The 24,227-nt window shown below is 39.0% G+C and overlaps 1 protein-coding gene across 3 annotated transcripts; it reads right to left on the reverse strand.

Moving 5' to 3' along the window:
• Positions 1–4,596: 4,596 nt before the first annotated feature.
• Positions 4,597–22,383, reverse strand: BEND3 (BEN domain containing 3). Of its 3 annotated transcripts, none has more exons than XM_070733302.1 (4): positions 22,121–22,383; positions 13,167–13,220; positions 11,524–11,735; positions 4,597–8,028 (listed from the first exon to the last, which is right to left on the reverse strand). In XM_070733302.1, the coding sequence occupies exons 2-4, from the start codon at positions 13,207–13,209 to the stop codon at positions 5,818–5,820; spliced, it is 2,466 nt and encodes an 821-aa protein (XP_070589403.1). In that variant the 5' UTR covers positions 13,210–13,220; positions 22,121–22,383; the 3' UTR covers positions 4,597–5,817. The 3 variants fall into 3 exon arrangements, with proteins under 3 accessions (XP_070589403.1, XP_070589404.1, XP_070589402.1); XM_070733303.1 differs by lacking the exon at positions 22,121–22,383 and adding an exon at positions 21,376–21,415; XM_070733301.1 differs by lacking the exons at positions 13,167–13,220; positions 22,121–22,383 and having other exon boundaries at positions 11,524–11,784.
• Positions 22,384–24,227: the final 1,844 nt, after the last annotated feature.

The following is a 24,227-nucleotide window of genomic DNA, read 5'->3' on the forward strand; positions in this document are numbered from 1 at the left end:
GTTTACATCAAAAAGGAAAATATCAGATAATTAGCATGTTTCCATTTCTAGGAATGAAAATTGAAACGAGTAATTTCTATTTGCTTTTCTCTTTATCCAGAGGTGGCAGTGTGGCATGTAGCTAAATCTGCTGGCCACTGTATTTTTACTTGTATAAAGCAGAGTTCCTTCATGCATAGGATGGTTATAAAAATAGAGGGGGTACAGTTGAATCAAGTCTATCAGGAACACGAGTGCTACTAGACTGGATAACTGAAAGAGATTGCCATGTATTTTCTCACTTGAAGACCCAGAGAGATATATAAAGCAGAAATAAAACAAATAAATGGAGTTTACGTCAGTGTGCAGTGCAGCTCTGCATATTCAGTCTTCCATGGACATGTGATATTATGGCAACTCAAGTGCTCAATAGAATAGACATGAGGCTCTGTACCAAAGTTCATATGTCTGATTTTAATTTAGCTCACTCCTGCAAAGTATATTACTTCTATTCATTGACGGCACCTTAAAAACTACCCTGCTTCTTATTCAGCAGATGGAAGACTTTGGCTGGATTTCATCCTTATTATGGCCCATCTATTAGAGATGCAGCGATACTTTACATACATAAATTATGGGGGCATACCAACTAGTTAAGGAAATGCGAGAAAATGTAATGTACTGTATATGTATACTTACATATACAGTCATACCTTGTCTTATGAACCTAATTGGTTCCAGGGGGAGGTTTGTAAGACGAAATGTTTGTAAGACGAAACATTGTTTCCCATAGGAAACAATGTAAAGTCAATCCGTGCAACCAAAAAAAAAAATACCCACAAAAAACCGCTGCCGCCCAGCTGTCACCTTTTAAAACAGCCTGGGGGCTTCTCAGCGACCTCCCGAACGCCGAACGCCAAACCCGAACTTCCACGTCCGGCGTTCGGAGGCTGCTGGGAAGCCCCGCCGCCCAGCTGTCACTTTTTAAAACAGCCGGGGGGCTTCCCAGCAGCCTCCCGAACGCCGAACCCGGAAGTTTGGGTTTGGCGTTCGTAACACGAAAAAAGTTTGTAAGAAGAGGCAAATTTTTTCTGAACCCCGGGTTCGTATCTCGAGTTGTTCGTAAGACGAGGGGTTCGTATCTTGAGGTACCACTGTATACTATTTCAGGGAGATTATATATACAGTACTGATCAAAAAATAAAGGGAACACTCAACAACACATCCTAGATCTGAATGAATGAAATACTGTATTCTCATTGAATGCTTTGTTCTGTACAAAGTTGAACGTGCCCAACAGCATGTAAAATTGTCAGTCAGTGTTGCTTCCTAAGTGGACAGTTTGATTTCACAGAAGTTTGATTTACATGGAGTTGTATTGTTTAAGTGTTCCCTTTATTTTTTTTAGCAGTGTATACGAGAGAGATATATATGAGAGTGAATGAGTCTTGTTTTATAATGATATATTTGTGAATTAAAAACCTATGTTACCATATTAAAATAAAATTTGGTTAATTGTAGCTCAATAAATTTTATGTAAGAAATTGTACAAATGAATTTTGTGCTCTCTTTGAGGATATGCTGCTTATCGGAAGTTAAAATGTTACCAAAATGATACTGTACACAGAAATAATTTCGTGTTGCACTTTCACGGGTACCTATTTTAGCAATAAGATAACAAAAGCACATTTATTTTTATTTTATTGCAGTAATATGTGAAAGGGAAGGAATTACAGGAAGATTGGAAACAACCCCAGCAGGGAAATAAAATCAAAATTAAGTATGTTTGTTTGAAATTCAGAAAGGTTGAAGGTTCTGCCACAGCCTTTTGGCTCTTTCATAGTTCAGTAGATCCAAAAACCTGATATGTGATTTTTGTCATGTTTAGATGAGCAACAAAAACTGCTATTTCTAAATTGGGGAATATAAAATTAATGCCTCTATATAAATGTATAAGTTTTAGTTGAGATTAACATTTATTGATTTCTTATAAATCAGAAAATATTTTACTATGGTACATTCAGCTAACAAATATAGCATGTTAGGAAAGCTATTTGAGAGAAAAAGCTGAAATCACCCCTGGCCCTGGGAAAAAGTAGTGTGGTACTGCTACATCAGACCGAGCTAGGATTCTCAGGGTCCAGTACAGTATGGAAGAAACCTTCATAAGGTAGCTGAGAAACAGAAGATGCAGATTTGCATAATGTTATTTGTGAAGATTATCACCTGTTTTACTTGAAGCCAGTGTGAATTTTAAAGCTAACTCATAAGACTTAAAGTGGAGAAAAATTTGGTAGAAAGTTAGGAAAGGAAATGTTATAATCAATCCATTTCTCTTCTCACAATTCCATTTACCCCTTTATTTTTAATTCAATAAAAATCCATTATTTTCAGAACAAAAAACAAAAAACATTTTTCTAAAGTGACATGTGGTACATATTAAGATCCAAGTAACATGTTATAAAAATTGATAAATAGAAATGTGTCACACACAGTAATTATATCAACACCTCACTGCCACAACAAGCTGGGTTGTGTAGCAGTTTCAATTAGAAGGCAAAACGGTGCTTCAGTGTGCAGTAGCTCTGCCTGAAAATGCTTCAAGCAATGATGCCTTTTACTGGAATGGTGCACAGCATGATCCTAGGAAAAAAGAATTGCAGCCATGTGCTCTGGCTTGTAGGCAACTGGACCTTTTCTTTGAAGATGTTTCACTTCTCATCCAAGAAGCTTCTTCAGTTCTGACTGGGAAATGGAAGGATTTATATTCCTTGCAGACAGCTGGTCATTTGCATTCTTTAAGAGTAGTTGAGGCCACTTGGAGCTTTATCTGGGTCCTCAGGGTCACTTGAATAGTGTAAATGGGTGTGGAGCAGGTGCCAAAATTGGCCCACAGGCCGATGAGTCACGCATGAGCACCCCAGCTGGGCGAACGGGCAAATTGTCACAAAATGTCACATGACGGCAACGTGACGTGAGTTTGACACCCGTGGTATGTAACTTTGGAACTGAAAGAACTGTGTTGTAGACTGATGATGTCGTATCCCTCCCCCTCTGTTGAGAGAGGACCCTGTTTAAGGGGTCAGGGAGGCCATCCATGTCAAAACTGAACAGCCCTCTCAACAGAGGGGGAGGGATAGGACATCATTTATTTCCAGTCTACAAGACAGTCCTTTCAGCAATTCCAAGAAGACGCCATACCCATTTGCACTACTTGGGTGACCCTGACGATGCAGACAAAGCTCCAAGAGGCCTACATATATATATGTATATATATATACACACACAGTATACACATACATACAATGGTACCTCTATCTAAGAAGCCTCTACTTAAGAACTTTTCTAGATAAGAACTGGGTGTTCAAGATTTTTTTGCTTCTTCTTAAGAACCATTTTCTACTTAAGAACTGAGCCCGGAAAAATTTCCCAGGAAAATTGAGAGCGGCATGAAGGCCGGGACAGTTTCCTGCCATTCCCTTTAATTCCGGCTATCTCAGGCTTTTCTGGGCTGCTAGGAGCCTTTCGCTGGCGCTTAAGGAGACTTTGGCAACCTAGAGCAAACGAAGCATTTTCCTTTCTCTGGGCGCTTGGAGAGGGAATAAACCACTTCACTGTGATGACTCCCTCATGTTGCCTCCCATACACCTGGCGCGAGGTTGCCTCCCGGAGCATCTGGGCCCAGAAAGGCAAAAGTGGTCACTTTGCCCCAGCTGGATCAACTTGGCTTCAGCCAAACCGAGGAGTCACCACAGTGAAGGAAAGGCACCGGCTACAAAGCGAGCAAGCAAGAGGAGAGGGAAGCCCTTCAATATGGGAATTAAGAGGAAGCAGGAAGCAGCAGCAGGAGCTGCTGCCTTTCGGTCAAAGGAGCAGGTTCCCCCCTCTCGCCCACCTGGGTTTCTCTCTGGCGCAGTGTATGGGAGGCAGCTTCGCACCGGGTGTATGGGAGGCATATGCTCCTCGCCGCCTCAGAGTCCTTCTTTTTTTTTAAGGCTTAAAGTTTTGGATTTCTTTGATTCACCTCACCTTCCTTCAGCAGTGACTGTCCTCCTCTTCTTCTCCTCCTCCCACCCAAATTCTGAGCTTTTATTTCTTTCCTAATGGGTTTGCACGCATTATTTGCTTTTACATTGATTTCTATAGGAAAAATTGCTTCTACTTACAAACTTTTCTACTTAAGAACCTGGTCACGGAACGAATTAAGTTCTTAAGTAGAGGTACCACTGTATATGTTTGCATATATGTTATCTACATAATTTGCAAGTGGGACAAGTGTGTCATACTAGAAATGATTGAAAGTAAATGACATCATCCTTAGCATTGAACAAGCATTCTACTATAGAGCATTCAGATGTATGCACTGCTCATCATATATGCAATTCACACCATTCAGGGGAACAGCAAATCCACAGGCACATATCAGTTTCTTTTTCTAAACCTATTTATGGGCATTTCAGGGAGGGGAAATCAGTGGGTTGAATCTGGAAGTCTTGTAAAAATCCATGAAACAAGTTACTGAAACTTGTTAGTCATGACTTATTTCAGTGGGACTGAAATACTGTTACCTTTGTTTGGATCTAATCCAACCCAGCACATACAAGGAAATGTCAGTTTGGGAATATGATTTTATTCTGTTATGTTAATTTCATGACTTGCAGTAAAAGAAAAAAAATAACACAATGTAACACATTGTGACACAATGTAATACTTTTCAGGAGAAAACCCCAAAAACTATATAATCAATGTTTTTGATCAACTAAACAATGACTAAAAAAAAGTTTATAATCTTTGTGATAATGAAATTATTTGGGTGTCATTGCATTTGAAGATATTAATCAACATACGATAGAGCTTAGTATATAATTCAAATAAAAATATAGATAGTATATTTAATATTTTCAACAGTTTAAAAGCTGCAGTAATTTAACTGATAAAAATAATATGGACTTAAGTGTTTTGCACATTCCTCAATTCAAGTATTTTTTTTGAAGTAGTGAGTATAACAGGTAATAGCACCACTTTTACTGATACAGAGTAGGATTCTATATTTCACAATCTCCACGCATACCAGTAGTTCTTTTATCAAGATTGTACAGAAAACAATAAAATAATTTATATGAATAAAAAATGAAATCAATACTACAATCTTAACATAAACACTCATTAAATAACCCCATGATTATAATTTTAATTTTTACACCAAATCAACTACAAAATGGAAAAAAAATGTTTTCTAAATGTAATAACTTGATTTTGTAATTTTTCCTTTCTCTAATATTTAAACTTGATATAAGGAGTATCCATAAGCATAGAAACTGCTGTGATTTTTCATTCTTTTTAAATAGGTATAACATTTTAAAATTGGAGATTTGAAATATTTAAAAAATAATTTCCAAATGATAAAAATTCCCTATCAAGAACTGACTTAAAGAAGTTAATTATTATTAAAAATTAATTAAAGATTTAACATTATCTAATGCATTTCCATTGATGAATATTTCATTTAGATGATAGATTATTAGATCAACTCTAAATATTTGTGGTTCCTTGGGATCCAGTTTAGGTAGGTGGTAACTGAAAAAACAGTGAGAAATCTAAGCTACATAAAGGCATACTAAAATGGAGTTATATCTTTTTCCGCCATATGCATTTGCTTCAGTAGGGATTTTAAGAGACACTCTCAGTGGACTATAACTTCCAACTTCTTGCACATTACTGTATGTGTAAACACATATGGAAGAAAAAAATATTGATCAGTTGTCCTAGTGCTAAACCAATTGACCTCTCAAGCTACTTCAAAATAACTGAAATCACCATCTTTGGAAACTTAAAATATCATTTTTTTGCTTTCTTGGCTTTTTTCAATATGTCACATTTTTTCCTATTTGGACGTCTGCATCTTTCATCAATGCTTGGTATACATTCATAATGCCAAACTTCATCCATCTTTTCAACAGGATAAACAGCTTCAACATAATGGCGGATGAGTCTCAGTCTGACAGGATCAAGCTGCTTCTTGTTACAAGCCCCTGAATGGTTGTATTGCAGTCTGAGGTTGTCTGAAGTAAAGAGCTCTGGAAAAAGTCTTACTAAGAGTCTGGCAGCAAAGTTACCAACTGAAAGACTTTGTTGTACTATCTCTCTTACCTCTTTATCAGACAGCAAATATAGAGAAGGCACAGAAAAGTCTGGTGAAGGAACAATAAGTTCCTCAAGTGGTATCTTGCAAAAGTCTTTGTTGCTTCTTTCGGGAGGCAATGGTGGCCCTTCAAATTCCTCTTTAAATCGTTCTGGGTTTATTGCATAGGTCAGGAATTCTCTCCTCTCAGGTCCCGGTACATGGACTTTTCGTTGCAACTGGTATGTGCGTCTCTGTTCAGTATCTCTCCGACGACATCTTTCATCCAGTTTCCCAACAAATTCCAGTGTCCATACTCTATCATTTTTAGCTCTTGGATACAGCATTTGCACATAGTGTCGAATCAATTTAATTCTAATAGGATCAAGTTGTTTTTTGCCCAGTGAGCCACTGCAATTGTATTGTTTCCTTAGGTTTTCAGGAGTAAACAATTCAGGAAATAAGTGAACCAGCAATCGAGAAGCAAAATTACCTATAGACAAACTACTTTCATATATATTCTTAAGCTGCTCCCTACTTAACAGATAATCTGAGACAGGAACATCAAAATCAGGGGAAGTGATATCAAGTTTATCAAAGTCTATGGGAACAAGCCAAATCTTTTTTGATCTTCTACCCAGCCTTTCATATTCAAAATTATCTTCTACTTTTATAACGGACACATCATCAGGCAAACTTGAAGAATCGTAGCAATCATCTCTTATCTGATCATTTTCACTGTCATCCATATACATGCTATCAAGTTCATCATTTATTCGCTGAACACAATGCTGTAACCAAGCTTTTCTCTCCTGCATAGCAGGAAAGTAAATCTCTGTATATCTGCGGATTACCTGAAGTCGCTGAGGATCAAGTTCTTGTTTTCCACACTCTCCATAACAGCTGTATCTTTCAGCCAATTTTCTATGATCAAAGAGTTCTGGAAACAATCTGTGCAGCAAAAATACACAAAATTCCCCAGGAGAAGATGCTTCATCTAAAAATTCATTTATATCCTGAGCATCAAATACCCACTCAGAGGCAACAGAAGTATTTCTATCAATAGGTAGAATTTCATCATCATCCTTATCATTAATATGATCAGATTCATAAAAACTGGAGGATTGTATATCTGGCTGACTATTTTCCATATCTCTCTGAGCCCAAAAACTATTGAAAAAGTCATTGACCTGAGGCAAACATTCTGCTTGCCAAACAGCGTGATTTTTCACAGATGGATAATAGACTTCCACATAATTTCGGATGAGCTGCAGATGAAGTGATTCAAGTTTCTTTTTGTTAAGATAACCACATGTGGTGCAGGCCTTACTTAATTCATCCTCACTAAAGAGTTCTGGAAAAAGTTGCACAAGTAGTCGGCAAGCCAGGTCACCACATGATATACTTTGATCCATAATCTGTTTGAGTTCTGAGGCAGTCAGTTGATACTCAGGAGGGGGCTTGAATTCTGCAACAGCATCTGTTGGGCTGACGTGTTTCTTAATTCTACTGACTTCTAGTGACAACAGATCTACTTTGCTATGCAGTTGACTCATGTTAGAATTTAATGTATTCAGTGTATAAAACATTTTTTGTATTAAAGAATAGATATTTGAATCAGATTCGGCAGTAATATTGCTTGTTTCTCTTTTTCGCTGCTCATTCGAGGTCCTAAGATTGGAGGGACTGCTAGGATTAATCTTTTCATATAACTCAAAGGTGGTAAACTGTTCTGTTCCTGGCAAAGTCTTCTTCTCTGTAATTTTGTGAGAGATCCCATAAAGAGGTTTCTTATATGAAGGCATAACTGTGTTATTCAAAGTTTCTTCACAAGTCCATGTTAGACTGGAATTTTTGCTCTTGCTTGGCTGTTCAACATCTTCCTGAGTAGGCAATCCATCTCTGCATTTCAAGTTTGAGGTCTGATCCTTTCAATAAATAAACAGGTCATTAGTTTATTTTTTTTAAAAATAAATTCTTAAGTTAACTTTAACAAACAAGTAATACATTATCTGAATTTAAACAATGCATTGATTTAATCTAATTTGACCTAAGATCAGTTGTAGATTAGGTTAGTTGAACTTAGTCTCTCTAAAAGTCAATAACATTCTATTAAATTATAAATTATTATGTCGACTAAGTGCAACTTAATTAATCTTAATTTAACTAGCATTAACTAAACATAGTATTATTGTAACAGGCATTTATTACTGCTTATGATTTAGATCAGAAGACAATCCTGAATGTAAGTTAACATTCAAAAAATAAAACAAAATTAATTATTTGACACAATAACAGAAGAATGGATATATTAAAAGCCCATGTAATATTGCTTCTCTATCTTGTCAACCTAAGATTGCCGGCTAAAAGAGATTTCCAAGAAACTTTCCTTCCAATAAATATATCTAGGTAACACTTGCATGTCTGTCCATAAATGCATGCTTATTTACACTTGCTGATCTAAGGTACTATTCCAAAAACTAAAAGGGCCAAGAAAAAAAATTGATATTACTACCATTAATACTTATGGAATTATAATACTTATAAGCTGCCCTGAGTCCAATTAATGAATAAATAAATTTAAATGAAATGTCCATAAAATATTAGAATTGGCAATGAATATATTTAAGTGGTAGATAAGCCTTAAGCCTTTTAGAATAAATCATCTTCAACAGCTAAAACATTGCCTCTGATAAGATCATCTGGACCACAACCCATTTGATCTCTAAAGGAAAGACTGCATATGGCAGGCAATCACCTTGGAGAAGATGCTAAAAGTAACAAAAGACCAAAGAACTTCTTAGTAATTGAACTTGGCTCAAAGATGTATTATTAACCACTGCAACTGTTGCAAAGTACGAAATAACTTGTTGGATTGGCTAACAAGGAGTTTCATTTTGTGGCAGCTGAATTATCTTCAAGGACAGCTCTACATAAATCAAATTGCAATAATCCAGAGAGGACAAGATTATGAGTTATGCTCTTGAATGCTTCTAGGTCCAAGAAGGTGTTCAATTGAGAAATAAACCCAACTGGCCAAGGGCTTTTCTGTCCACAGGCTCTATCTGCTACTCTAGTAGTAGCTAAGAAAAAACAGAACAAAATGATAAAGGCCTGCTGTATTTTTCGGAGTATAAGATGCACCTTTTTCCTCCCCCAAAGTGGCTGAAAATTTGGGTACAACAATTTTTCAAAGCTTTTCTCCCCCAGCCCTAACTAGGAGCTAACAATGTTCTCAGCTTCCTATTCTCTCTGAAGGTTTTTTCTAGCCCTATGTCTTTGCAGGCTTGCTTTCATTTCTGCTCTCTATTTTATTTCCTTACTTGGAACATGGCTATCATGTCAGCACTAGTCCTTCTTTTCATTAAACTAGACATAATCCAAGAGAATTTCCACATTGCACACTGCTTCAGAGGAAATCCAACCCTATTTAGAGCAAGGATATTATCAGAATATTCATGAAACTACAAGATACAATAGCAACTGGAATTTACTGGAATTCAAGGAATTTACTGGAATTCAAGCAGACTCTGAACAAGTTGGAGAACTGAAAACAGAAATGTTCTTGAATTTATTCTGAAGAAAAGGGGTTTAGAGCCGGGGTGGCACAGTGGTTAGAGTGCAGCACTGCAGGCTACTTCAGCTAAGTGCTAACTGCAATTCAGCAGTTAACGTCTCACCCCGAGCTCAAGGTTGACTCAGTTTTTCATCCTTCCGACATGGGTAAAATGAGGACCCAGATTGCTGGGGACAATATGCTGATTCTATAAACCATTTAGAGAGGGCTGCAAAAGCACTATGAAGCAGTACATGCTATTGCTATATAATAACCCCACCTACAATTTTCCATACAACAACTACCATGCAAGGTGGTTGGGCTGAGGTAATTTAGCTAAGGCAGGGATGTCAAACTGGCGGCCTGCAGGCCGGATAGCATAATGTGCAGCTCCACGAATGGGAAAAATGTCACAAAACATCACGTGATGGCAACAGAGTTTGACACCTGTGGGATAAGGTGACTCAAAGACACCCAGTTGGCTTTCACATCCAAGAGAGCACTGGAACTCATAGTCTCCTGGTGTCTAATCCAGTACCTTAATTACTACACCAAACAGTATATTCTACATGCACAATCAAAAAGCCCCCAAAGCAGCAACATTAAGCCTTCTGGAGAGAACAACGATCCGCGATGGTGCAGTGGTTAGAGTGCAGTACTGCAGGCTACTTCTGCAGACTGCCAGCTGCCTGCAATTTGGCAGTTCAAATCTCACCAGGCTCAAGGTTGACTCAGCCTTCCATCCTTCTGAGGTGGGTAAAAGGGCCCCCCAAAATTGTTGCAGGGCAATCTGCTGATTCTGTAAACCAGTTAGAGAGGGTTTACAGTGAAAAGCACTGTAAAACAGTATCTAAGTGCTGTTGCTATTAATTGTTCAAGGAGAAATGTTTTGTTCACGCTAACATGCTTCTCAAAGTGCTTCTTTCAACAATCTGCATGTCCCTCCCATATCATTTGCTCATTTGCCTGGATCCTAATTAGTATCTCCAGCAGAAAAAAAAGAGTTACTTATACTCTACTCTTTCAGAGTACCTTTGTTTCACCCATTTGCAAGGCTATATTTCCCATGAATGTAAGAATTTGGAAAATTATTTTCTTTATTTATTTTCTTTAATCATTGTCAACCCCCATTCAATATAATTATTTCCACAAACAGAAATCCTTCAATGAACCTTTAAATCTAAGCTATTATGTATAATAACTGAATTAATAGGATGTCCAAATTGGTATCTCTTTGTAAATAACTATCTTCTGGTAAAGGAAGATAGTCTGAAATATCAAAGAAGCTACTAATATTTTGTATTATTTGTGTATACAACAAATTTCTATAATTTGCAAATACATTTTGTCTCACAATATCAATATCAAAATGGAAAATGGGAAACATAAAAAACGTGAATATTCACACTTTAAAATCTGACCGTATTCTTTTTACTAACCTAATGCTTATTCAAATATTGCAAAGGCAAACATGCACTGAATTATATCTTAAAATACAAGGAAATAGGTTTTATTGTCCCAGAAAAAAAATAGCTGAAATATTCCTATTTATTTTCGCATATTAAAAAAAATTCTGGTTTGAATATATAAAATCTGCTTTAATGTAGTGCACTTCATGTATTAGATAAATGTTAATTAATAATAGTTTAAAATTGTTTTGAATCTTGTCTTTTGAACGTTTGAATATACTATTTATACAGTAGTTACTTCCATAATGCAAGAACAGAACTTCATAGCAAAAATTATTTCAGTCTGAAGAAATATACTTCACTGTTGATATAAATATACATCACAAAAGTGTTTATTTATTTATCAATAATCCCAGAAGGATAAAATAATATTTAAAATGCTATATCCAAGAAGTTACCTCCTGTGTAATGCCTCTTTTTTTCACACTTGGCAGGATTTCTTTGTGGTTCCCTGAACCATCCAAAACAAATGAGTTTCTTTTTCGCTTGTTGATGTCTTGTAGGCAAGTTATTAAACCATCCAGTGAATTTTTTTCAGGTCTTGAAATCACAGAGCAGTCTAGCGCTTCTCCTTCTTTCTCAGTTTCTCCTTTCATATTATTTTCAATACCTAATTTAAAGAAAAATAGTAACACAGACATTACAGATAGGAAATTCATAAGTTACTGATTCCAGGCACATGTTTTGATATGACATAGAATAGAATAGAATAGAATTCTTTATTGGCCAAGTGTGATTGGACACACAAGGAATTTGTCTTGGTACACAGTTGACATAAAAATATAATGGATGGTGTTAGGGTAAGATCAGCTTACTTAGATTTCCATTTCTTTGCTTTTCTGCCTTTCTTTTCTTTTTTTGGGGGGGGGAGGCTTTTCTGCATTTTGTATTATGTTGGCTAACCTGAAGAGAATTGAACAAAGATATTGTACACACTTCGTATATATACTGGATATAAAAAGTCTATACACCCGTGTTAAAATGTCATATTTTCTTGATGTAAAATAATCAGATCAAGATAAATCATTTCAGATTTTTTTCCCTATACCTAACATAATATACAAACTATACAATTCAACTGAAATCTTTTTTTCTGGGAAAATAGCAATACAAATGGTACAATAATATGGTTGCATAAGTGTGCACATCCTCTTATAAGTAGGGATTGTTTTGTAGAGCGAAGTGGGTGTTTCTTTTCTCTGGGCGCTGGCAGAGATTTATTTACGGTATTTATCCAAGCACCCAGAGAAAGAAAAACGCTTCGTTCGCTCTGAACTGCCAAAGCCTCCTTAAGCGCCACTGAAAGGCTCCTCTGGCAGCCCAGAAAAGTCTGAGATGGCCGGAATTAAAGGGGGAATGGCAGGAAAGTGGCCGGGCCTTCGTGCCGCTCTCAAATTTCCTGGGAAATTTTTCCGGGCTCAGGTTAAGTAGAAAATGGTTCTTTTAAGTAAAGACAAAAAAATCTTGAACACCCAGTTCTTATCTAGAAAAGTTCTTAAGTAGAGGCGTTCTTAGGTAGAGGTACCACTGTACTAATCTATGAATTCAATGTCTTGCTTATGAATATATGCTAGAGAGTATATGTCTGTAGTAAATTGGTATTGCCATCTGAAATATGGTTCTACCTATTTGGGGCCATGACCCTGCTCAAATCTTATCTGGAGTCATTTTGACCTTCAGATTGAAAATATTTTTTACATTTGCCTTCAGGCATATTTTATATTGCTGACATAGGACAGTAGAATGATCAAGATTTTATCAAGGAATCTTTCAATCATAATTTTGCTAATCTTTTCTCATAATAAAAGTGTTTGGTTATTATTTATTTTTATTTAGAACTGAATATGTATAAACTGTCCATTTTTTCGCAATGTACATAACATGTTAGAAAAAAACCATTAACAGCAGTGAAAAAAATAACATTTCAACATTAAACTGCCCAATTCATTACATTCAATACAATACTTACATCAAAATAAATATTGACTTTGGTTACATAAATGTTATAATTTGATAAGGAAATGTATTTAAAGAACAGTACCGTCAATATTATCTTCATCATCAAATAATTCAACTGAATTCATGTTCTATTCCTCTGTATTAATAGAACAAAAAAAATAGAAGACAAAACATAAGCACAATGTAAATCCATGACCCAAATGTAGCATCTCTGGTGCATAAGTAAGATGTACATCAAGTTGCAGGCAATACATAATTTTTTAGGCAACAATGAATATATTGTAATTCTATGCAAGGCCAACGTTTGCTTGTGTTGTTTGGTAGGCTAGTATAAAATATTTTGCTTGGGTCATGAATTAATATTATTAAGAATGTAAAAAGTTACAATAGTGCCAGATTTCATCAAAGCTGTTGTTGGTGTGTTAGTTATTTCAGAGACAGCAGATACTCCTAATCTAAGCATGACTGTCAATGACTACTTCAGCTTCAACCACAACAACACACAACAAACTTAATGTAAACCGCTTCAAACTCGACTGCAGGAAATACGACTTTAGTAACTGAGTAGTTGATGCATGGAACTCACCACCAGACTCTGTAGTATCATCTCCTAACCCCCAAAACTTTACCCTTAGACTATCTACTGCTGACCTCTCCCAATTCCTAAGAGGTCAGTAAGGGGCGTGCATAAGTGCACCAGTGTGCCTTCCATCCCGTCTTAATGTTTCTTCTTATTTTTTACTAGTATCATGTATATGAATATTATTATATCTTTACTTACTTCCAATATGTACTTGACAAAATAAATAAAAAACTAAACTAAATAAGTAAGTAAGCAAGCAAGTAAGTACTGTATACAGTATGTATTCATGACAGACTTAGATCCAACTGAGTCTTCCTGTGAATGAGACTTCTTCCATTAAAGTCATTTCCACAATGCAAGTTAGTGGGGGATGGAGGGAAGATATTATCTTAATTTTCTATCCTATTTCTAATTTTATTACAGGAATGTCAAGCTTTTTAGAGTAGATTTTAAATAAAGACAAAGGAGATTTGGAGCAATTATTTCCATAAAAAGAACTCTGCATTCAAGAAATTAACATTAGATCGGAAATTTTAGGGAAATATTTGATCTATTAAATTCCTTTGGAACAATTAGTTCTTTGTTAGAAAAAGGATTATCTTATATTCATTCTAATTACTTAGGCTACCATCCTATGCGTCCTAGCTGTTGAGATAAATTCTTTCTAATATCCGAAACAAACAAAAGAAGTATGCAACAGAAATAGTCAGTGGCTTCCAATCCTCTGCAACTGTTTTAAGTGCATTCTTATTACAACATAAAATAACATCCCTTTATGTGTGCTTTAAATAAACAAGGAGGGAAACAATTGCAAACATACCCTCCATTTTTCTTAGTAAGGGAAATGATACTTCTGATATCAAATCATCAGTGGGAAGTCTTTACTTAATGACTATGGGGTTACTGTGTATGAAGGTATACACTTTTGTCATTCTTTAACATTAAATAAGCATTTTATAATTTTATTCCAATAGAGTAGAATAGTTGACTGAAATGTCACCAGGATTTGACTAATAATATGGTATTTAGACTATGGGACATACAATAGTTTGTTTATCTAACTGCACAGCCATTTGGCTATTAAACCAGCATTTTGAAACCCTCAATGGTTTTTCTCCACTAAATTTTTTTTTTAAGTTAGATTCATTTATGGATGGTTTCTTGCTTTCCTCAAGCTTTATTAAGGCAATTAGACTTCCATTCATGAGAAACAAAAATATATCGTGTATACAAAAAAAATCTATTTAGCACCAATATACCAAAACAGTAAAAGGGTAATTAAAATTTTGATTTTAGAAAGTTACAAATGAACTAAGGAAACAGATAAATTTGAAATAAGATTTGGATTTAATAAAAATAATAATACAAAATCCTTCCTGTGGAAAAATCTAAAAAAACAAAAATAAAATAGTAATCCTCGCTTTAATGGTCGAATTATGACCATATGAAGTTATGGCAGCCACGGAATGGGTGCTTTTTGGTCCATTAGAAATCCCCTTATCATTTCTGTTATAAATGATAGTGCTGCTCCCAAGATCAAATGACATGTCGGCCAGCCAACTTTATGACCATTCACAGTATTGCAATCATGTGACTATGATTCATGATAGATTTTTGCAGCGCTCTGGCAAAAAATGCCTATTTATATGAATGGGCATACTTAACAAATGTTGTGTTTGCTTAACAACTGCAGCATTCATTTAGCAACCACTGTGTTTGCTTAATGACAGCTGCAAAACATGATGGAAAATTACTTTAGGTCATCCAATTGTCTTGATTTATGAATGTAATTACTTACAACAGTAATTCCTGCTCAATTATGGTCATAAATCAAGGACTACCTGTAATTAAGTAAGATTTTTAAAACTGAACACTAGAGGGAACTTGAAGAAAGTAGAGATTACAATTAAAGAAGAACACTTAAATTCAATGTACAGTTTACTGAGTGCAGCAAAATATCTTAAGACTGGACATATTGAAGGATATTTTTAAACAATTGACCCAAAAGTTAATTTTAATAATGTCTGCTTCTATAGATAGCCTGTGTCTAAAAGATATTATGGAAGAGGAACAAGTTCTAGTTGATAAAATCAAGACTATGCTTAATATAACAGTGTGCCGTGGAAAAAGATACTACATTAGAAAAAGAAAGAAAAAAAGAAATCGGCTGGCCTGTATAATTTTCCTATACTGGATTTACAAAAAAGATTTGTTAAAGTTTTTAAGAATTTTATGAAAAGGGACAAAGAAAAATGAAAAGAAATCAAATTTGAATGGATCATGATTACTAGAATATAAAGCTGGTTTATTTGATTAAAGCTAATATAGCCTTAATTTTTTAGCCCAAAATTTCTGTTCCTAAGTAGGACAGTATCTGAGTTTTGTCTAATTTTGTGACCCTTTTGCCACCATTGTTAAGTAAATAACTGGGATTGTTAAAGTAACACAGTTGTAAAGTGAATTTGGCCCTACTGACTTTATTAGAAGGTTGCAAGGGGTGATAATATCACCCCAGGGCACAGCAACCATCTAACTAGTTAGCATATTTAACTAGCTAAATATGAACATCCAAATTTTGATGGTATGACCATGGGGATGCTGGAGCGGTCATATGAAAAAGTCATAAATCTCTTTTTCTTTGCCTTTGTAACTTCGATCACTAAACAAATGGTTATAAGCTGAGTATACCTTGTATATATGTGTGTGTGCTTTTGTAGATTTTCACAGGTATAGGTATGTAGGTCTTGGCATATTCAGGTTTTTTCCCATGTAAGATTGATAGAATTCTGGCGACGTTTCGACGAGGTCCCACTCGTCATGTTCAGGCTGGTGCTTTTGGCTTTGTGCTCAGGCAAACACAGCACGAAGCCGAAAGCACCAGCCTGAAGATGACTTGTTGAAATGTCGCCAAGATCCTATCAACCTTACATGGGAAAAGACCTGAATATGCGAAGACCTACAGAGACACAGACACACGTGTGCTACATTCTTTCTCTCCCTATTTTTTTCTGGTTCTCAATGTTTCATTTTCTTCTTTCTTTTCTACCCTTTTTAAAAATTTATTATTAGAGTTGAAAGGGACCTTACAGGTCATCAAGTTCAACCCCCTGCTTGAGCAGGAAATCCTACAGCACTCCAACCAAATGGCAGTCCAATCTCCTCTTGAAAATGTCCAAAGTTGGGGAGTTCACAACCTCCGCTGGCAGGCCATTCCACTGGTTGATTGCTCTCACTGTCACGAAATTCTTCCTTATCTCCAGGTTGAATCTTTCCTTGGTCAGCTTCCAACCGTTGTTCCTTGTCCGGCCCTCTGGTGCCCTGGAAAATAGTGTGTCCCCCTCCTTTCCATGGCAACCCCTTAAGTACCTGTATACAGCTATCATGTCCCCCTAGCCCTTCTTTTTACTAGACTATCCATGCCCAGTTCCAGCAACCTTTCCTTGTATGGCCTGGTCTCTAGTCCCCTTATCATTTTAGTTGCTATTTTCTGCACCCTTTCCAGAGTCTCTATATCTCTTTTGAAGTGTGGTGACCAGAACTGGATGCAATACTCCAGGTGTGGTCTGACCAGGGCCTTATAGAGTGGTATTATTATCTCTCTGGTCTTGAAGTGTATCCCCTTTCATGCAGCATAGGATTGTGTTGGCTTTTTTAGCCGCTGCTGCACATTGCTGGCCCATGTTTAGCTGGTTATCCACCAAGACCCCTGTCACAGCCACTTATGGTGAGTGTGGTTTCGCCTAATTTGTATGCATGTTTTGGGTTTTTTTGCCTAGGTGCAGGATTTTACTTTTCTCTACATTGAACTTCATTTTGTTCGTTTCGGCCCACTGTACAAGTCTGTCTAGATCTTTCTGTATCCTGTGCCTATCCTCTGGGGTGTTGGCCACTCCTGCCAGCTTGGTGTCATCTGCGAATTTAATTAATTCCCCCTCTATTCCCTCATCTAGGTCGTTGATAAATATGTTAAAGAGTACTGGGCCTAGGACTGATCCCTGTGGTACCCCGCTGCCTAGCTCTTTCCATGTGGACTTAGTCCCATTGAGGGCTACTCGCTGGGTGCGATTGGTTTCAATCCATCTTGTGTTACTGTCGATCCCACTCTTCTTTACTTTGGAGAGTAGAAGGTTGTGGTCCACCTTGTCGAATGCTTTGCTAAAGTCTAAGTATATTATGTCCACTGCATTTCTCTGGTCAATTGATTTGGTCACAGTGTCGAAGAATGAAATGAGGTTGGTTTGGCACGATTTGTTTCTGACGAATCTGTGTTGGCTGGTGGTTATTACGTTGTTCGATTCAAGGTGGTGGCAGATCTGTTTCTTGATTATTTTTCCTAATATTTTCCCGGGAATATACGTTAGGCTGATAGGTCTGTAGTTTCTTGGGTCTGGTTTTTTGCCTTTTTTGTAAATAAGGACGTCGGCTTATTATTTTTATTCTTTTAGGTTTTTTTATTTTGTTTAGGATTGTTTAGGATTTTTTGCTATTGTAATTATAATTCTTAATAAAATTACCACTAAAACAGAAAGTAAAATGGTGCCAAGTATGTGGGGTTTTCAAATAATTTTAAAGGGCACTAACAATAAACCATTTCTTTTCAGAATAATGTCTTATGAAGTATTATAATATAATTCCTTAGATTATGGACTTGTGCACATGTAATAATGAAAGGCTCTCTCCAAGGTTCCATATTATCCAACATAGTATTATGAATTGCTACAAAACACTTTCATAAACATATGCAGCAAGCAATTATGACCGTAATCTATTCATGCTTACATTGATATAAATGCTATGAAGATATTAACGTCTGTAATTTATAAAGAGGTCTATCGCTAGTCAGTTTCCATTATCCAAAATCTGTTCTATATTCTTATGGTGTCACTGCTGCTACAATATACTATTATATACAGTGGTACCTCTACTTAAGATCTTAATTTGTTTCGTGATCAGGTTCTTAAGTAGAAAAGTTTGTAAGTAGAAGCAATTTTTCCCATAGGAATCAATGTAAAAGCAAATAATGCTTGCAAACCTATTAGGAAAGAAATAAAAGTTCAGAATTTGGGTGGGAGGAGGAGGAGGAGGAGGAAGAGGGGGACGACAGTCACTGCTAAAGAAAGAAGGTGAGGTGAGGGGAATCAAAAAAATCAAAAACTTTAAGGCTTAAAAGAAAAAAAGGGGGGGGACTCTGAGGCGGCGCCCAGAGAAAGGAAAATGCTTCATTTGCTCTGGATTGTCAAAGCCTCCTTAAGCGCCACCAAAAGGCTCCTCTGGCAGCCCAGAAAAGCCTGAGATGGCCGGGATTAAAGGGGGAATGGCAGGAAACTGGCTGGGCCTTCGTGCCGCTCTCAAATTTCCTGGGAAATTTTTCCGGACTCGGGTTCTTAAATAGAAAATGGTTCTTGCGAAGAGGCAAAAAAATCTTGAACACCTGGTTCTTATCTAGAAAATTTCTTAAGTAGAGACGTTCTTAGGTAGATGTACCACTGTATTTACAGAATAATAAAGATAGGTATAAATAATAAAGTATAAGGGGACGGGGGTGGGGGAAGCCACTTGTCTGAGATACTACTTCCCTTATCACTCCAATTATCCTACCAAAATACCTAAATACCACTGATATTTACCTGAATAGGGGATGCTTATGAATATTAGATGTCACAACAAAGAAATTCCTTGGTAGCTTGAGTCTCTTAGGTGTGCGCCCAATTTTTTTTAAAAAAAAACATTGCTCTCTCTAATAGTGATAAGGATAGCTACTGTGTGCCTATCTGATCACCAAACGAAATGGCAGTTGCAAGAAGCCACATTCACTTGTTTAGTCGGAATAACAACCATCTCTGCGTACTAAAAGCAAGCAAGCAAAGATACTTTTTTCCAACATTAAATTTTCATGGGTTCCTAAGGAATTAAAATATGTCCTACTCCTTGGACAAGCTAATGCAGACAAGCTATTGGGGAGCCTCAAGCAACATCTCTTATGATAGCCTCTATTTCCTTCACCTTCTAATGGAAATCGAATCTCAGCCATAGCTGAAATGCTTGCACCTGTTGAGCCAATAGTAAAAAAAGAATTTAGAACAGTAAGATGGATTGGGGGGCAATGAACTAAAGGGGCAAGTTGTTTGCCTATGTGTTGTACGAAGTGTGGCATCTGAAAGAAGGTCTAGAATTCCAAACCCTCATAACTCTGATCTGCCCTCTGCGGGGTGGCACAGTGGTTAGAGTGCAGCACTGCAGGTGACTTCAGCTAACTGCTAGCTGTAATTCAGCAGTTCACCACGGGCTCAAGGTTGACATAGCCTTCCATCCTTTCTAGGTGGGTAAAATGAGATTGTTGGGGGCAATATGCTGATTCTTTAAACAGCTTAGAGAGGGCTGTAAAAGCACTGTGAAGTGGTATATAAGTCTAAATGCTATAATTGGGGGCAGTGGATCATCAACTAGGCTTGTTCATTAGGTCTCTTGTTCTCTGGAGACAGCAACAATTCAAATTGACCCCACCGCTTCCAATCCTCCCTACCAAGTCCCTATTTCTACCAGCACCATCTTGCAGTATCCTTTCATCAGGTTCTTCCTCACAAAAGGTTCTATCTATGGATAGAACACACCCATTTGTCATACAAGTTGGCCTCAAAGTCACACCTCTGTACTTGCTCCTCTGAGCTCCCCTATTTAGCTTGCTCTGCTCTCTGTTAATAATAATAACAACAACAACAAACAACAAAGTTGGAAGGGACTTTGGAGGTCTTCTAGTCCAACCCCCTGCATAGGCAGGAAATTCTACACTACTTCAGACAGATGGTTCACCAACATCTGCTTTAAAACTTCCCGTGTTGGAGCATTCACAACTTCTGGAGGCAAGCTGTTCCACTGGTTAACTATTCTGACTGTCAGGTAATTTGTCCTTAGTTCTAAGTTACTTCTCTCCTTTGTTTAGTTTCCACCCGTTGCTTCTTATTCTACCCTCAGATACTTTGGAGAATAGGTTGACTCCTTCTTCTTTGTGGCAACCCCTGAGATATGTGAACACTGCTATCATGTCCCCTCTGCTACTTCTTTCCATTAAACTAGCCATACCAAGTTCCTGCAACCCTCCTTCATGTTTTAGCCACCAGTCCCCTAATAATCTTTGTTGCTCTTCTCTGCACTTTTTCTAGAGTCTCTGGCCAATTTGACCTGGTGGATTAAAAGGCCCATTTAGGTCAGAGGTCTCCAACCTTGGGCATTTTAAGACTTGTAGACTTCAACACCCTGAATTTAAAGACTTGTGGACTTCAACACCCAGAATTTAAAGACTTGTGGACTTCAATACTCAGAATTTAAAGACTTGTGGACTTCAACACCCAGAATTTAAGACTTGTGGATTTCAACACTCAGAATTTAAAGACTTGTGGACTTCAACACCCAAAATTTAAAGACTTGTGGATTTCAACACTCAGAATTTAAAGACTTGTGGACTTCAACACCCAGAATTCCCAAGCCAGCATTGCTGGCTGGGGAATTCTGGGAGTTGAAGTCCACAAGTCTTTAAAATGTCCAAAGTCGGAGACCCCTGATTTAGATCAGGAAAATGGGTCCAATAAGGTAAAGTAACCCAAAAGTCTGTAGATTCTGTCACGCAGGTCATGTGTTGTGGCAAAACCTTTGGCTAAAGTAACCTAGGGCCTGAAGACAATTCAAAACACACACATACGCACACACACACCTTTTTACACGAGCGCTTCGGGTCACGTGGCTATTCCCCCCACCCACCCCAAATGGCCGACGCCGAGGGACACACGTCTCCTCTCCCTCCCTCGCAAACTTTGCCTGGGAGAGGAGAGAAACTTTAAAAGAACTCAAAGCCGCCGCAGCGCCGCGGTCGGCAGGCGCAGCAACGGTGCCTGCCAGCCAACCCCGCACCCCCTCTCCACCCCACGGCCAGGCCCCGCGCCGGTAGTCGCTGAGAGGATCCCGTTGCCATCCGGGGAGCAGTTTCTAAGGCAACGGGAACCGGCGGAGGTGGGACTTTTGAAGTAAACTGGAGGAGAAGGCGGACTGGGGGGCTCGCTGGAGTGCGTTTTCCAAACCGGCCCTTCCTATATAAGCAGCGCGTCTCCCCTTCCCGTCGCCGCTGCGGGGTTTTCCTTTTCCTCAACCGCGGAACACCCCCCCCCCCCAAAAAAAAATCACGCGGTAGCTTCCCCTCTGTGGAGAAGCTGGAAGCCCGGCAGGAGGAGGGGGAAAATAGCCTTCCCTCCCTCAGACCGACGGTGGTGGCGGCCGGGGCTGCTCGGCCTCAGCCATGGCTCCCGCGGCCGCTCTGCGCCAGCAGGGGAGACCGCCCGACGCGCCCGCTCTTCCCGAGTTATCCCGGCAAGCGGACCGCAAAGGAGATAAACGCGCGGGGAGGTTGGGGGGGGGGGAAGGGGCCCGAGCTGAGAAAGTTGAGGAGAGGGAAAGGGGCTTACCTGGCTCCGTCTTAGGCACTGTGGGGGGAAAAACGGAGGGTGGGGACACTCGGCCTCTCGGTCTCGAGTGGGTTTGTGGGTGGTTCTTTTTTAAAAAAAATAAATAAATATATTTTTTTAAAAAGAACGGCCGTGTCTGGCTTCTCACCCCCCCTTCCCGGCTTTCCCTTTTTGCCCCCCTTGGCGCTTTGTGTGCGTGTGCGAGTGTGCGCGCGTGTATTCTTGTGGGCGAAAAGGGTCCGCGCGCTCCGCTCTCGCGTGACGTGACGGGACCGTGTGTGTCATTTCCGCACAAGGACAACTGGGCCCCGAGGAACTGCGGCGGCCACCCGGGACACAGAATGTGCAGGGGAGGGAAGGAGGAGAGGTGGCGGAGGGGGGGGGACGACTGCCCGGCTGACGAAGTCCAGGCATTGCTGCCGCCGTCGCGCGCGCGCGGACGAACGCGCGCGCTCGAGGGGGTTGAAAAAAAATAATCCCGTGCCCTTCGGGTTCCACACGCATGCACGGAACGCGCCCCCACCCCCACCTCAGGTCCTCCTCCCGCGTGCACTTCTGAGCCCCGCCCACGTCCCAGTGGTTATGGGCTGGCTGGTGGATAAAGCCGTTAGGGGAGACTGCCACTCTCGTGCTCTTTTCTCTCCGCTTCCGCCCCACATTTCCCCCCCACCCCTTTTCTTCCCACGGCGGACGCCGCCAAATCCTCGGTTTTGCCGCGCCTCTCTTTCCCTTTGGGACCGGAGGCTGCGTGATAGAGGCGGAGATTGGGGTTTTCCCCGGGTGGAAAAAAAAGAAAGGGCTGTGGCGCCCGCAACCGCTGCTGAACCGCTGCTGGGCAGGCTGAAATTACCTCACGGGGCACGCAGATCGGGAGAATCCGCCATGAGCTCACGTAGAGCTTCCTTAGAAAAGCTTTCCCCGGTCGCTTTTTGTACCCCACTCTGTATGGGTTGAAAGTCAAGAGAATGATTGGGGTCTTTTTTGGGGAACCCTGCTGCTGTTGCCCGCAACGTGCTTTGCCTTGCGCCGATTTGTGAGGGGGAAAAGTGGAAAAATTCGTCCTCGAATTGCTTAAGGCGCATCTTGAGAGAGCAAGAAACACGTGAAAGGAGCTTCTGGCTCTGTAGCCCTTGCAAGGCCATAACCGGCTGCCTTGCATGGAGGCAATTTACTGACACTTGCCACATAATATATGCTGGAAAAATAGCCTTATGGCGACGGTTAAAAAGTATTTCTACGGACCTTACCACTTTTGTCATAACTATGTGTTATCACAGTTGTGTGGTAAGATTTCTTCCGTACTATGGTTTTCTTAAGGCATTATTTTTTTTAATCTCCCCTTTATCATTTTTATAAATAACTCAAGGAAGCACATATACCTAACATTTCTTCTGTTAAGGTTCCAGGTAACATCCGAACTAAATCAGAGTCTGAGCCAAAGCGCTCCTCAAAGTTACAATTTATTGCTGGAGCCATCCTGGCACCTACACTTGGAGAGGGTCACAATACAAATCTAATATATTATTATTATTATTATTATTATTATTATTATTATTATTATCATCATCATCATCATCATCATCATCACCATCATCATTACACTGGGAAACCTGAATCTTTTGAGTTTCTCACTCAGTTGAAAGTTCACATCCCTTGTTTCCCTCCCGCAAACTTCTCACATTCTCCAGATTGTGCCAACGTGGCAGCTGCTTCCGCTCGGGCTGTGGACAAATTTATTTATTTGATTTTTATGCCACCCTTCTCCTTAGACTCAGGGCGGCTTCCAACATGTCAGCAATAGCACTTTTTAACAGAGCCGGGAATATTGTCCCCACAATCCGGGTCCTCATTTTACCCACCTCGGAAGGATGGAAGGTTGAGTCAACCTTGAGCCAGTGATGAGATTTGAACTGCTGACCTACAGATCTAAAGTCAACTTCCATGGCTTGCAGTACAGCACTCTACCTGCTGCGCTACCCTGGCTCTTGAACCTCTCAGAAGAATGCTTTGGGGGTACATCTGCTCCCTCATGAAACCTTCCTCTTCCTATTTTCCCCACCACAGCCATGTGAGGTGGGGTGGGCTGAGCGAGTGACTGGCTCATAGT

The sequence above is a fragment of the Erythrolamprus reginae genome, chromosome 1, assembly GCF_031021105.1.
Source record: "Erythrolamprus reginae isolate rEryReg1 chromosome 1, rEryReg1.hap1, whole genome shotgun sequence".
NCBI classification, from domain to species: domain Eukaryota; kingdom Metazoa; phylum Chordata; class Lepidosauria; order Squamata; family Dipsadidae; genus Erythrolamprus; species Erythrolamprus reginae.